This window comes from Microchirus variegatus, assembly GCF_963457635.1.
Source record: "Microchirus variegatus genome assembly, chromosome: 4".
NCBI classification, from domain to species: domain Eukaryota; kingdom Metazoa; phylum Chordata; class Actinopteri; order Pleuronectiformes; family Soleidae; genus Microchirus; species Microchirus variegatus.
This window is the reverse complement of record NC_139805.1, coordinates 37,256,348-37,268,847: the sequence shown is the minus strand read 5'-3', so window position 1 is coordinate 37,268,847 and position 12,500 is coordinate 37,256,348. Positions and strand designations below refer to the sequence as shown.

The 12,500-nt window shown below is 44.7% G+C and overlaps 1 protein-coding gene across 1 annotated transcript in view; it reads right to left on the bottom strand.

Moving 5' to 3' along the window:
- Positions 1-12,500, bottom strand: part of slc1a7b (solute carrier family 1 member 7b) — a gene marked incomplete at both ends in the record, with an annotated part of 18,835 nt that overhangs the window by 4,571 nt on the left and 1,764 nt on the right. The window contains 6 exons of the mRNA XM_083888633.1: positions 605-838; positions 2,168-2,267; positions 3,737-3,968; positions 4,052-4,094; positions 9,255-9,470; positions 9,585-9,664. Of these exons, the coding sequence (XP_083744759.1) occupies positions 605-838; positions 2,168-2,267; positions 3,737-3,968; positions 4,052-4,094; positions 9,255-9,470; positions 9,585-9,664 (905 nt within the window). The remainder of the gene's footprint in view (positions 1-604; positions 839-2,167; positions 2,268-3,736; positions 3,969-4,051; positions 4,095-9,254; positions 9,471-9,584; positions 9,665-12,500) is intronic.

Sequence of the window (12,500 nt, the reverse complement as noted above, 5' to 3'; positions counted from 1 at the left end):
CAGAGACAGAGGAGACGAAGACAGAGGAGATGGAGGAGACGGAGGACGGGGGACGGAGACGGAGGAGACGGGAGATGAAGACGGAGACAGAGGAGACGGAGACAGAGGAGACGGAGACAGAGGAGACGAAGACGGAGATAGAGATGACGGAGACAGAGGAGATGGAGGAGACGGAGGAGACGGAGGAGACAGAGGACGGAGACGGAGGAGACGGAGACAGAGGAGACGAAGACGGAGATAGAGGAGCGGAGGAGACGGAGACGGAGGAGACGGAGGAGATGGAGGAGACGGAGGACGGGGGATGGAGACAGAGGAGATGGAGACAGAGGAGACAGAGACAGAGGAGAAGACGGAGACAGAGGACGGAGACGGAGGAGACAGAGGAGACGAAGGAGACAAAGACAGAGGAGATGGAGGAGACAGAGGACGAAGACGGAGGAGACAAAGACAGAGGAGATGGAGGAGACAGAGGAGACAGAGACAGAGGAGAAGACAGAGACGGAGACAGAGGAGACGAAGACAGAGGAGAAGACGGAGACAGAGGAGTGTGATAAATCATGGATGAATGGATGAATAGAAAAACAACATAATAAATGAGTTGTACCTGGAGGACGTTGCCAGGGCGATGAGCAGAGCCTGCAGAATCCCCCGTATGTAGACGATGGGACTCTTCTTGGTGATGAAGAAGTACATGGACGGGAGGATGAAGAGGCCGTGAAGCACCAGACCAAAGACCACGGTGACGGCGTAGAAGCCCAGCTTCTTCCCCATGTCGGACGGATCGCTCATCTCCAGGATCTTCCCGGCCACCAGGAACACGATGCCGAACGGGAAGTACCTGCAACCATGAGTCAGCACAAAGTCAGAGGCCTCACCGAGAAACCATGAGTCAGCACAAAGTCAGCCGCCACACCCTGCAACCATGAGTCAGCACAAAGTCAGCGACAGTACCCTGCAACCATGAGTGAGCGACTGCACCCTGTAACCATGAGTCGGCACAAAGTCAGCGGCCTCACCCTGCGACCATGAGTCAGCACAAAGTCAGAGGCCTCACCCGGAAACCATGAGTCAGCACAAAGTCAGAGGCCTCACCCGGAAACCATGAGTCAGCACAAAGTCAGAGGCCTCACCCTGCAACTATGAGTCAGCACAAAGTCAGCGGCCTCACCGAGAAACCATGAGTCAGCACAAAGTCAGAGGCCTAACCCTGCGACCATGAGTCAGCACAAAGTCAGAGGCCTCACCCTGCAACTATGAGTCAGCACAAAGTCGGAGGCCTCACCCTGCGACCATGAGTCAGCACAAAGTCAGAGGCCTCACCCTGCAACCATGAGTCAGCACAAAGTCAGCGGCCTCACCCTGCGACCATGAGTCAGCACAAAGTCAACGACCTCACCCTGCAACTATGAGTCAGCACAAAGTCAACGACCTCACCCTGCAACCATGAGTCAGCACAAAGTCAGCGGCCTCACCCTGCAACCATGAGTCAGCACAAAGTCAACGACCTCACCCTGCAACTATGAGTCAGCACAAAGTCAACGACCTCACCCTGCAACTATGAGTCAGCACAAAGTCAACGACCTCACCCTGTAACCATGAGTCGGCACAAAGTCAGCGGCCTCACCCGGAAACCATGAGTCAGCACAAAGTCAGAGGCCTCACCCGGAAACCATGAGTCAGCACAAAGTCAGTAGTCTCACCCGGAAACCATGAGTCAGCACAAAGTCAGCGGCCTCACCGAGAAACCATGAGTCAGCACAAAGTCAGAGGCCTAACCCTGCAACTATGAGTCAGCACAAAGTCGGAGGCCTCACCCTGCAACCATGAGTCAGCACAAAGTCAGAGGCCTAACCCTGCAACTATGAGTCAGCACAAAGTCAGAGGCCTAACCCTGCAACTATGAGTCAGCACAAAGTCGGAGGCCTCACCCTGCAACCATGAGTCAGCACAAAGTCAGCCGCCGCACCCGGAAACCATGAGTCAGCACAAAGTCAGCGGCCTCACTCTGCAACTATGAGTCAGCACAAAGTCAGCGACCTCACCCTGCAACCATGAGTCAGCACAACCGCAACCGCAGCCATAGCAAAGAAACTGAGTTTAGTGTCATTATGTCGATGTCAAACATGGTGACATCGGCGTTCGCTCGGCTGCTTCCTGTGTTTCTCACCATATGACGATGGCGACGATGCGAAGCACGGCCTCGTTCACACTCTGGCAGAAGTTCACCAAGGCGCTGCCGTTTGGCCCCATCCTCCCCAACATTATACCTGACCATAGACAAGAGGAGGGTCAGGAGGTCTGTGGACACACTTCAGAGAAGAAGAATCATCGCTAACCCTTAGCTAACCCTTAGCTAACCCTTAGTTCTCACGCAGCGCGGATCTGTGCGGGCAAATTACCAAGGGAATAGAGCACAAACGATAGTAGAGACAAATGTGCGGCGGTCACAAAATAGACAACAGTTTTTCTTTTGCTTTCTGTTAGCGCTGGGCACGTTAACGGCGGTTAGCGGCGTTAGCAACATTAGCGCACGGCACGTTTCCATGACGACTGACTGACTGACTGGCTGGAAAAAGGCGCGCGTGACGTCGCGCTTACGCGCCCGCGGCACCGGTGTTCAGGCACCGTTTGCCAGTTAGCTCCGTTGGGTTAGGGCATTGGTTCTCAAAGTGCGGCCCGGGGGCCAATGGCGGCCCGCAGAAACATTTCTGGCGGCCCCGCAATGAGTTACAGTTGATAGTTTTAATCCAGGAGCGACTAAGCTTGTTAAATGTTTATTGGACATTACTGGATACAGACCAATTTATCAGAGATGGTGTTGGTGGATGGAGATAACAGCTCATTATTTGGCAGACATTCTGTCGGTGGATGGAGATAATGGCTCATTATTTGGCAGGCAGTCTGTTGGTGGCTGGAGATAGCAGCTCATTATTTTGCAGGCAGTCAGTTGGTGGATGGAGATAGTTGCTCATTATTTTGCAGGCAGTCAGTTGGTGGATGGAGATTACAGCTCATTATTTGGCAGACATTCTGTTGGTGCATGGAGATAACAGCTCATTATTTGGCAGACATTCTGTTGGTGGATGGAGATAACGGCTCATTATTTGGCAGATAGTCTGTTGGTGGATGGAGATAACAGCTCATTATTTGGCAGATAGTCTGTTGGTGGATGGAGATAACAGCTCATTATTTGGCAAACAATGTGTTGGTGGATGGAGATAACGGCTCATTATTTGGCAGACAGTCTGTTGGTGGATGGAGATAGTAGCTCATTATTTTGCAGGCAGTCAGTTGGTGGATGGAGATTACAGCTCATTATTTGGCAGGCAGTCTGTTGGTGGATGGAAATTACAGCTCATTATTTAGCAGAGATTGTGTTGGTGGATGGAGATAACGGCTCATTATTTTGCAGGCAGTCAGTTGGTGGATGGAAATTACAGCTCATTATTTAGCAGAGATTGTGTTGGTGGATGGAGATAACGGCTCATTATTTTGCAGGCAGTCAGTTGGTGGATGGAGATAACAGCTCATTATATTGCTGGCACAAAAAAACGAGCCAAGTGAACAACGAACTGTGATGAATTTCCAAATTTCACAAATTCTATCCAATTTTAAACATTTTGAGTACTTTTTTTTTTTTTGCTCAGATTTATATGCATCTGCCTAGACAGGTTGTGGTGAAAGGAAAAATCTGGGACAGAGGAGAGGAAGGGGAGGGGGTTAGTGTTAGTTTTACCCATGGTGGCTGAAAAGATAACGATCCCGAGGACGTTCATTCCGTCGCTCGTCCCGTCCCGAGTGCGTATGAGGACGTCAGGGGGCGGAGTCAAGTCCAGGGCAAAGTTCTGGACGTCCGTTCCGTTGTCGCCGCGGATGCCGTAGATGAGCGATCGCCGCGTGGCCGACTCTGACGGCGTCTGGCTCGCCGTCGGCTTTGGTTTGACGATGTACTCGCTGCTCGTCCGATACTGAGGGAGAGAAAGGGAACGCAATGTGTACTCTGAGCCTGCAGGGGGAGCTGACGGGCGTCAGTGCTGCGTGTGTGTCTTACCTGCTGAAACGTAGCCTGGACCAGATTAGACGGGAACATGTTTCTGTAAAAAAACATAAACACACGCACATTATTGCGTTATTAGTGAAACGTGAGATTTCTGTTTTTGCAGATTTAGTTTCTCGTGATCCATCTAGTGGTTGACGTGTGTAACTGCAGGGTAACATATTAGGTTAGGGGTTAGAGTTCGAGTCCCAATCCCAATCAATTCTGATCCGTTACAGGTCGGTGTCGATGGTGGGCGGACGATCGTCACTCGATCGTTTCCGATGTTTAATTTTGCGCGCGTTATTGTTGCCGCATTTGTGAGTCCACCCGGATCTTAACGACGCCAACGTTAACGCACGCTAACGTGCGGCGCGTTTCCATGACGACTGACTGGAAAAAGACAAGGCGTCAGCACAGAATCAGCCGCCGCACCCTGCGACCATGAGTCAGCACAAAGTCAGCAACCGCACCTAGAAACCATGAGTCAGCACAAAGTCAGCGACTGTACCCTGCCACCATGAGTTAGCACAAAGTTGATGACCAGACCCTGCAACCATGAGTCAGCACAAAGTCAGCGGCCGCACCTGGAAACCATGAGTCAGCACAAAGTCAGCGACTGTACCCTGCGACCATGAGTCAGCACAAAGTCAACGACTGCACCTGGAAACCATGAGTCAGCACAAAGTCATCGACTATACCCTGCGACCATGAGTCAGCACAAAGTCAACGACTGCACCTGGAAACCATGAGTCAGCACAAAGTCAGCGACTATACCATGCAACCATGAGTCAGCACAAAGTCAGCAACCGCACCTAGAAACCATGAGTCAGCACAAAGTCAGCGACCGTACCCTGCCACCATGAGTTAGCACAAAGTTGATGACCAGACACTGCAACCATGAGTCAGCACAAAGTCAGCGGCCGCACCTGGAAACCATGAGTCAGCACAAAGTCATCGACTATACCCTGCGACCATGAGTCAGCACAAAGTCAGCCGCTGCACCCGGAAACCATGAGTCAGCACAAAGTCAGCGACTGTACCCTGCGACCATGAGTCAGCACAAAGTCATCGACTATACCCTGCGACCATGAGTCAGCACAAAGTCAACGACTGCACCTGGAAACCATGAGTCAGCACAAAGTCAGCGACTATACCATGCAACCATGAGTCAGCACAAAGTCAGCAACCGCACCTAGAAACCATGAGTCAGCACAAAGTCAGCGACCGTACCCTGCCACCATGAGTTAGCACAAAGTTGATGACCAGACACTGCAACCATGAGTCAGCACAAAGTCAGCGGCCGCACCTGGAAACCATGAGTCAGCACAAAGTCATCGACTATACCCTGCGACCATGAGTCAGCACAAAGTCAGCCGCTGCACCCGGAAACCATGAGTCAGCACAAAGTCAGCGACTGTACCCTGCGACCATGAGTCAGCACAAAGTCATCGACTATACCCTGCGACCATGAGTCAGCACAAAGTCAACGACTGCACCTGGAAACCATGAGTCAGCACAAAGTCAGCGACTATACCATGCAACCATGAGTCAGCACAAAGTCAGCGACTATACCATGCCACCATGAGTTAGCACAAAGTTGATGACCAGACCCTGCAACCATGAGTCAGCACAAAGTCAACGACTGCACCTGGAAACCATGAGTCAGCACAAAGTCAGCGACCACACCCTAATTTTGCGCGCATTATTGTTGTCACATTTGTGACTCTGATTTTAACGGCGGTAACGTTAACGCACGTTAGTGCATGACACGTTTCCATGACGACTGACCGGAAAAAGACACGGCGTGATGACATGGTTACGTGCCGCGGCACCGGAGTCCATGGCACCAGGTTTACCAGTTAGCTACGTTAGCTCCTTTAGCGGCGCTAGCGTTAGTGACCACCACACGAGGCAGCAGTAGACCAGCAGCTCGTGTCACTGCGAGCTAAAATCACTGATTTTCTCTATGAGGTTTGGTGTGGCTCCTTTTGAGTAAAGAAAAACGGATTTTAGCCGCTTAACAAAAGATTTGTCTCATAAAATCTACGTCAGTTTAAGTCTACGACGTCTGAAGAACACGTTCACGTCTTTATTTCACTGTTAGACAGACTTTTCCAACAGGAAAGTGAAGTTTGTAAACCACTCACTCTCCCACACCAAACCCCATAGAGAAAACCAGTGATTTTAACATCACAGAGACACAGGAGTTCACAGGAGTTGTTGATCCACTGCTGCCTCCATCACTAACTTACAATGTCTTATTTTAGTGAATTCGGCTTTTGAAAATCTTCATTCAGATTGACCTCAGTGACACAAAGTGACCACACGAGGCAGCAGTAGACCAGCAGCTCCTGTGTCCCTGTGAGCCTCCGTGTCCTCCAGGTGATGTCGTTATTATCAGCCAATCAGCAGGTGATTCTCGCGGCTGAAAACATGGCAGCTAACGAGACTGTTGATGTGATTTACGTTGAATTTCTTTTTCCAGACGCACTTTTCAAACTTGAATGGATTTGTCTCAAAGGCAGAGACTCAAAGAGCTCACACAGACGGGTAAAGCCTTCCATGAAGCCAGCTACAGCTAGTAGTTTACAGTTAGCTGCTACAGCTAGTTATTAGCTGCCAAAGCCAGGCTGTTAATTGCTACACATAGCTGTTAGTCACTACCTGTTAGCTGCTATGTATAGCTAGTTGTTAGCTACTAAAGCTAGCTGTTAATTGCTACACATAGCCGTTAGTCACTATAACTACCTGTTAGCTGCTATGTATAGCTAGTTGTTAGCCACTAAAGCTAGCTGTTAATTGCTACACATAGCTGTTAGTCACTATAACTACCTGTTAGCTGCTATGTACAGCTAGTTGTTAGCCACTAAAGCTAGCTGTTAATAGCTACACATAGCTGTTAGTCACTATAACCACCTGTAAGCTGCTATGTACAGCTCGTTGTTAGCTGCTTGAGCTAAACATTAGCCGACATAGCCAGCTTTTAATTGCTACATTTAGCTGTTAGTTATTATAACTAGCTATAGCACTAGCTAACAGCTAACAAACATTTCCTGGCCTGCGACACCTTTACAATTAGCTGCTACAGCTAGTTATTAGCCGCCATAGCCAGCTGTTAATTGCTACATTTAGCTGTTAGTCACTATAACTAGCTATAGCACTAACTAACAGCTAACAAACATTTCCTGGCCTACAGCTAGTTTTTAGCCACTAAAGCAAGCTGTTAATAGCTACACATGGCTGTTAGTCACTTTAACTACCTGTTAGCTGCTATGTACAGCTAGTTGTTAGCTGCTTGAGCTAAACATTAGCCGCCATAGCCAGCTGTTAATTGCTACATTTAGTTGTTAGTCACTATAACTAGCTATAGCACTAGCTAACAACTAACAAACATTTCCTGGCCTGCGACACCAGCATTTTGAAGCCTGTTTAGAGGACACAATTGCAATATTTTAGCAGAAATATTACTATTATGAAATGTAATATCTATGTGATGATGTATTTATGATGTATTTTTGTACCATGTTTAATTTAATAGAGAAGCAGCTTCTTCATCAGACTTCAGGAGGAGGAGAGTGGAACAAAGTGAGCGGTGAGTTCTGCTGTTTTATGTCACATTGGAGCCGTAAATGGCCTCATTTGTAGTTTTTAACAAATTGTATAAAGTGGATTAAAGGTGATACTTGAGTAAAAGTACAAGTACATGAACAGAAAATGACTTTGGTAGAAGTCACATTTTATAATAATATTACTGAAGTAAAAGTCTTACGTACGTGAGTGTCAAAAATCATTTTCTGATATAAAATGAACTTAAGTTTTAGAAGTAAAAGTATTTATAGTATATACTTCTACTATAACTACCTGTTAGCTGCTATGTATAGCTAGTTGTTAGCCACTAAAGCTAGCTGTTAATAGCTACAAATAGCTGTTAGTCACTATAACTACCTGTTAGCTGCTATGTATAGCTAGTTGTTAGCCACTAAAGCTAGCTGTTAAGTGCTACACATAGCTGTTAGTCACCATACCTACCTGTTAGCTGCTATGTATATCTAGTTGTTAGCCACTAAAGCTAGCTGTTAATTGCTACACATAGCCGTTAGTCACTATAACTACCTGTTAGCTGCTATGTATAGCTAGTTGTTAGCCACTAATGTTAGCTGTTAATTGCTACACATAGCCGTTAGTCACTATGACTACCTGTTAGCTGCTATGTTCAGCTAGTTGTTAGCCACTAAAGCTAGCTGTTAATTGCTACATTTAGCTGTTAGTCAATTTAACTAGCTATAGCACTAGCTAACAGCTAACACACATTTCTATAACTACCTGTTAGCTGCTATGTTCAGATGTCATAGACTGACGTAGAGTTTACTGCTAAAGATAGCAGCCGTCACTAAAGGAAATAGAGTTTTTGACTTTGTTAGCTGCTACCATACTAGCTGCTAAAGTAACAGTGAAAATGCAGTACCTGCTGCTACTTCAGTAGCCAAAGTAGCTGTTTGACTTTGGTGACGGTTACTATATTAGCTGCTAAAATAACTTCTAATAAAGCAGCCGCCACTTAAGGAAATAGAGTTTTTGACTTGGTTAGCTGCAGCTACATTAGCCGCTAAAGTAACAGCCGATATACAGTAGCTGATGCTACTAAAGTGTTATATTAGCTGGTATTTTAGCAACGGACACTTAGAGTAGCTGTTTGACTATGGTGCTATATTAGCTGCTAAAGATAGCAGCTAATAGAGTTTTTGACTTTGTAAGCTGCTACTATACTAGCTGCTAAAGTAACAGTGAAAATGCAGTACCTGCTGCTACTTCAGTAGCCAAAGTAGCTGTTTGACTTTGGTAACGGTTAATATATTAGCTGCTAAAACAACTGCTAATAAAGCAGCAAAGGTCAAAGTCAAACAGAAGCAAAACAGATGGAAAATGCATGTTAAAAGTCAATAATTCAGTTTCTTAATGTCAACTAAACATGTTAGTCTGACTAAAATCGAGCAAGTCTTTGACAACACCATGACTGAGAAGAAGATTTATGCTCGAACCACAGCAGCATCAATGTGCTCTACAGAGAGATCGCAATATGTGTTCTCCAACAGTAGGGGGAGCCCCGTCGAGTTAAAAAGGCCAAAAAAGCAACCAGACCTGCAGAGTTCTGTTATCGACTGGACCTGCAAACTGATGACGACCATTGTAACCATCGGCACCAGAACTCTTTTACCGTATGAGGTCCAGCAGAGCGTCTGCAGAGCTCATGATGGGCTTCCCGCTGTCCTCAGAGTCCTCCTTCTGGGCCGCACCACCCGGGTGGATGATGGACACCATGATGATCCCCACGATCACGGCCACAAACGTGGTCCACAGGTAATAGGAGACGGTGATCAGACCCAGGCGACTGGAACACTTGGCGTCGAGGGCGGCCAGTCCTGACATCAGACTGGAAGAAGAAGAAGAAGAAGATGATGATGAAGATGATGAGATGTTAATGAATTACAACGTCATTCTCCTTGTAATAATGTGGTCAGCGTGAGGTGGAGACTGACGTCATTACCTGGACACAACGAGGGGCAGAATCAGCATCTTCAGCATCCTCATCAGCAGCTCTCCAGGAAACTGGAAATACTTCACCTCCTGTCAGGAGATCACAGAGAACAGTACGGTTCAAGGAGAGGAACCGAAACAACGACAGAAACCAAAAAGTCATCGTAGGACTTCACTGTTTAAACCGCTCACTGTCCCACACCAAAGAGAAAATCTGTGATTTTAGCTCACAAGGACACAAAGTTCTTCAGCTCATCTCAAAGTTCTTCAGCTAATCTCAAATTTCTTCAACTCCACTCAGTTCTTCAACACGTCAAAGTTCTTCAGCTCAACTCAAAGTTCTTCAACTCATCTCAATGTTCCTCAACTCATCTCAGAGTTCTTCAGAGTTCTTTGACTCATCTCAGAGTTCTTCAAGGCGTCAAAGTTCTTCAACTCATCTCAGAGTTCTTCGACTCATCTCAGAGTTCTTCAGAGTTCTTCAGCTCATCTCAGAGTTCTTTGACTCATCTCAGAGTTCTTCAAGACGTCAAAGTTCTTCAACTCCTCTCAAAGTTCTTCGGTTCATATCTACACAGTTTTTTTTTAAACTAACCCCCCTCTTTTTGAAGTTAACTCCGCCCAATTGAAAATGCCAAGAAGTGGACTGAGAGCTGAGTGAGTGGAAAGGAGGACGGATGGAACATTTTCTGACATTTTATGGAGCAAATCACTATTTGATTCATCGAGAAAATAATCAGCAGATTAATCACAAGTTACCAGGGCCGTTTCTAGCAAGGTAGCATAACAAGCTGGCATAACAAGGTGGCATAACAAGGTAGCATAACAAGGTGGCATAACAAGATGGCATAACAAGGTAGAATAACAAGGTGGCATAACAAGGTGGCATAACAAGGTGGCATAACAAGGTAGCATAACAAGGTGGCATAACAAGGTGGCATAACAAGGTAGCATAACAAGGTGGCATAACAAGGTATAACAAGGTGGCATAACAAGGTAGCATAACAAGGTAGCATAACAAGGTGGCATAACAAGGTATAACAAGGTGGCATAACAAGGTAGCATAACAAGGTGGCATAACAAGGTGGCATATCAAGGTAGCATAACAAGGTGGCATAACAAGGTATAACAAGGTGGCATAACAAGGTAGCATAACAAGGTAGCATAACAAGGTGGCATAACAAGGTATAACAAGGTGGCATAACAAGGTAGCATAACAAGGTGGCATAACAAGGTGGCATAACAAGGTGGCATATCAAGGTAGCATAACAAGGTGGCATAACAAGTTACAGCTCTAATGAAAACAATTATGCAGTCGATACAGAGACAAAAGGGTTCACAATAATATTATCGTGAATTAAATGTGTCATTATTGTATGTTGCTGTAAAATGAAAACAGGTTTTCAGTCGAATTCTTTTTCTCCGTGGTTTGACCTCGGTGCCTTTTCCAGATGACAGTATGACAACGATTCCAGTTTATCTGCGCGTTTGACAAAATAAAAGCCCTCCACGACGATCTCCATGACGACCGAGATGAGCCGAGGCGATGGAAGGTGCAGAATGAGTCGATCGTGCTCGCGGGACGAAGATCGGCCGAGTCGCTAAATTCACGCTCGGTTCAAATTATGCCACGCAGTTGTTTTGAGATCAAATCAGAGAAAAACAAGCCGCTAACTCAGCTACGCTGTGTTTGCTCTAATCTCTGCTGCGTTCGGTCCAAATAAATACAAACACCTCAGAGAACACACGATAATACACTAATCTAACCCCAAGTATGTACGTAACAAATTCAAAATTCTACTTACTTTCAAATTCTACTTATAGTTCCAAAATCTACTTAGAATTCCAAAATCTACTTAAAGTTCCAAAATCTACTTAAAGTTCCAAAATCTACTTAAATTCTACTTAAAATTCCAAATTCTACTTATAATTCCAAAATCTACTTAAAGTTCCAAAATCTACTTAGAATTCCAAAATCTACTTAAATTTCCAAAATCTACTTAAAATTCCAAATTCTACTTATAATTCCAAAATCTACTTAAAGTTCCAAAATCTACTTAAAGTTCCAAAATCTACTTAAATTTCCAAAATTCTACTGATAATTCCAAAATCTACTTATAATTCCAAAATCTACTTATAATTCCAAAATCTACTTAAAATTCCAAATTCTACTTATAATTCCAAAATCTACTTAAAGTTCCAAAATCTACTCAGAATTCCAAAATCTACTTAAATTTCCAAAATCTACTTAAAATTCCAAATTCTACTTATAATTCCAAAATCTACTTAAAGTTCCAAAATCTACTTAAAACTCCAAAATCTACTTAAATTTCCAAAATTCTACTGATAATTCCAAAATCTACTTATAGTTCCAAAATCTACTTAAAATTCCGAATTCTACTTATAATTCCAAAATCTACTTATAATTCCAAAATCTACTTAAAGTTCCAAAATCTACTTAAAATTCCAAATTCTACTTATAATTCCAAAATCTACTTAAAGTTCCAAAATCTACTTAGAATTCCAAAATCTACTTAAATTTCCAAAATCTACTTAAAATTCCAAATTCTACTTATAATTCCAAAATCTACTTAAAGTTCCAAAATCTACTTAGAATTCCAAAATCTACTTAAATTTCCAAAATTCTACTGATAATTCCAAAATCTACTTAAAGTTCCAAAATCTACTTAAAATTCCGAATTCTACTTATAATTCCAAAATCTACTTATAATTCCAAAATCTACTTAAAGTTCCAAAATCTACTTAAAGTACCTACTGCATTCTTATTATTCTTATTATAATAATGTTATTCACTGTTCATGCCAGTTACTGATAAAAACAACACAAACTCTGTGTTGTAAACATAACCCTACGACACCCCCACACACACACACACAGACAGACAGACACACACACTCAGACAGAT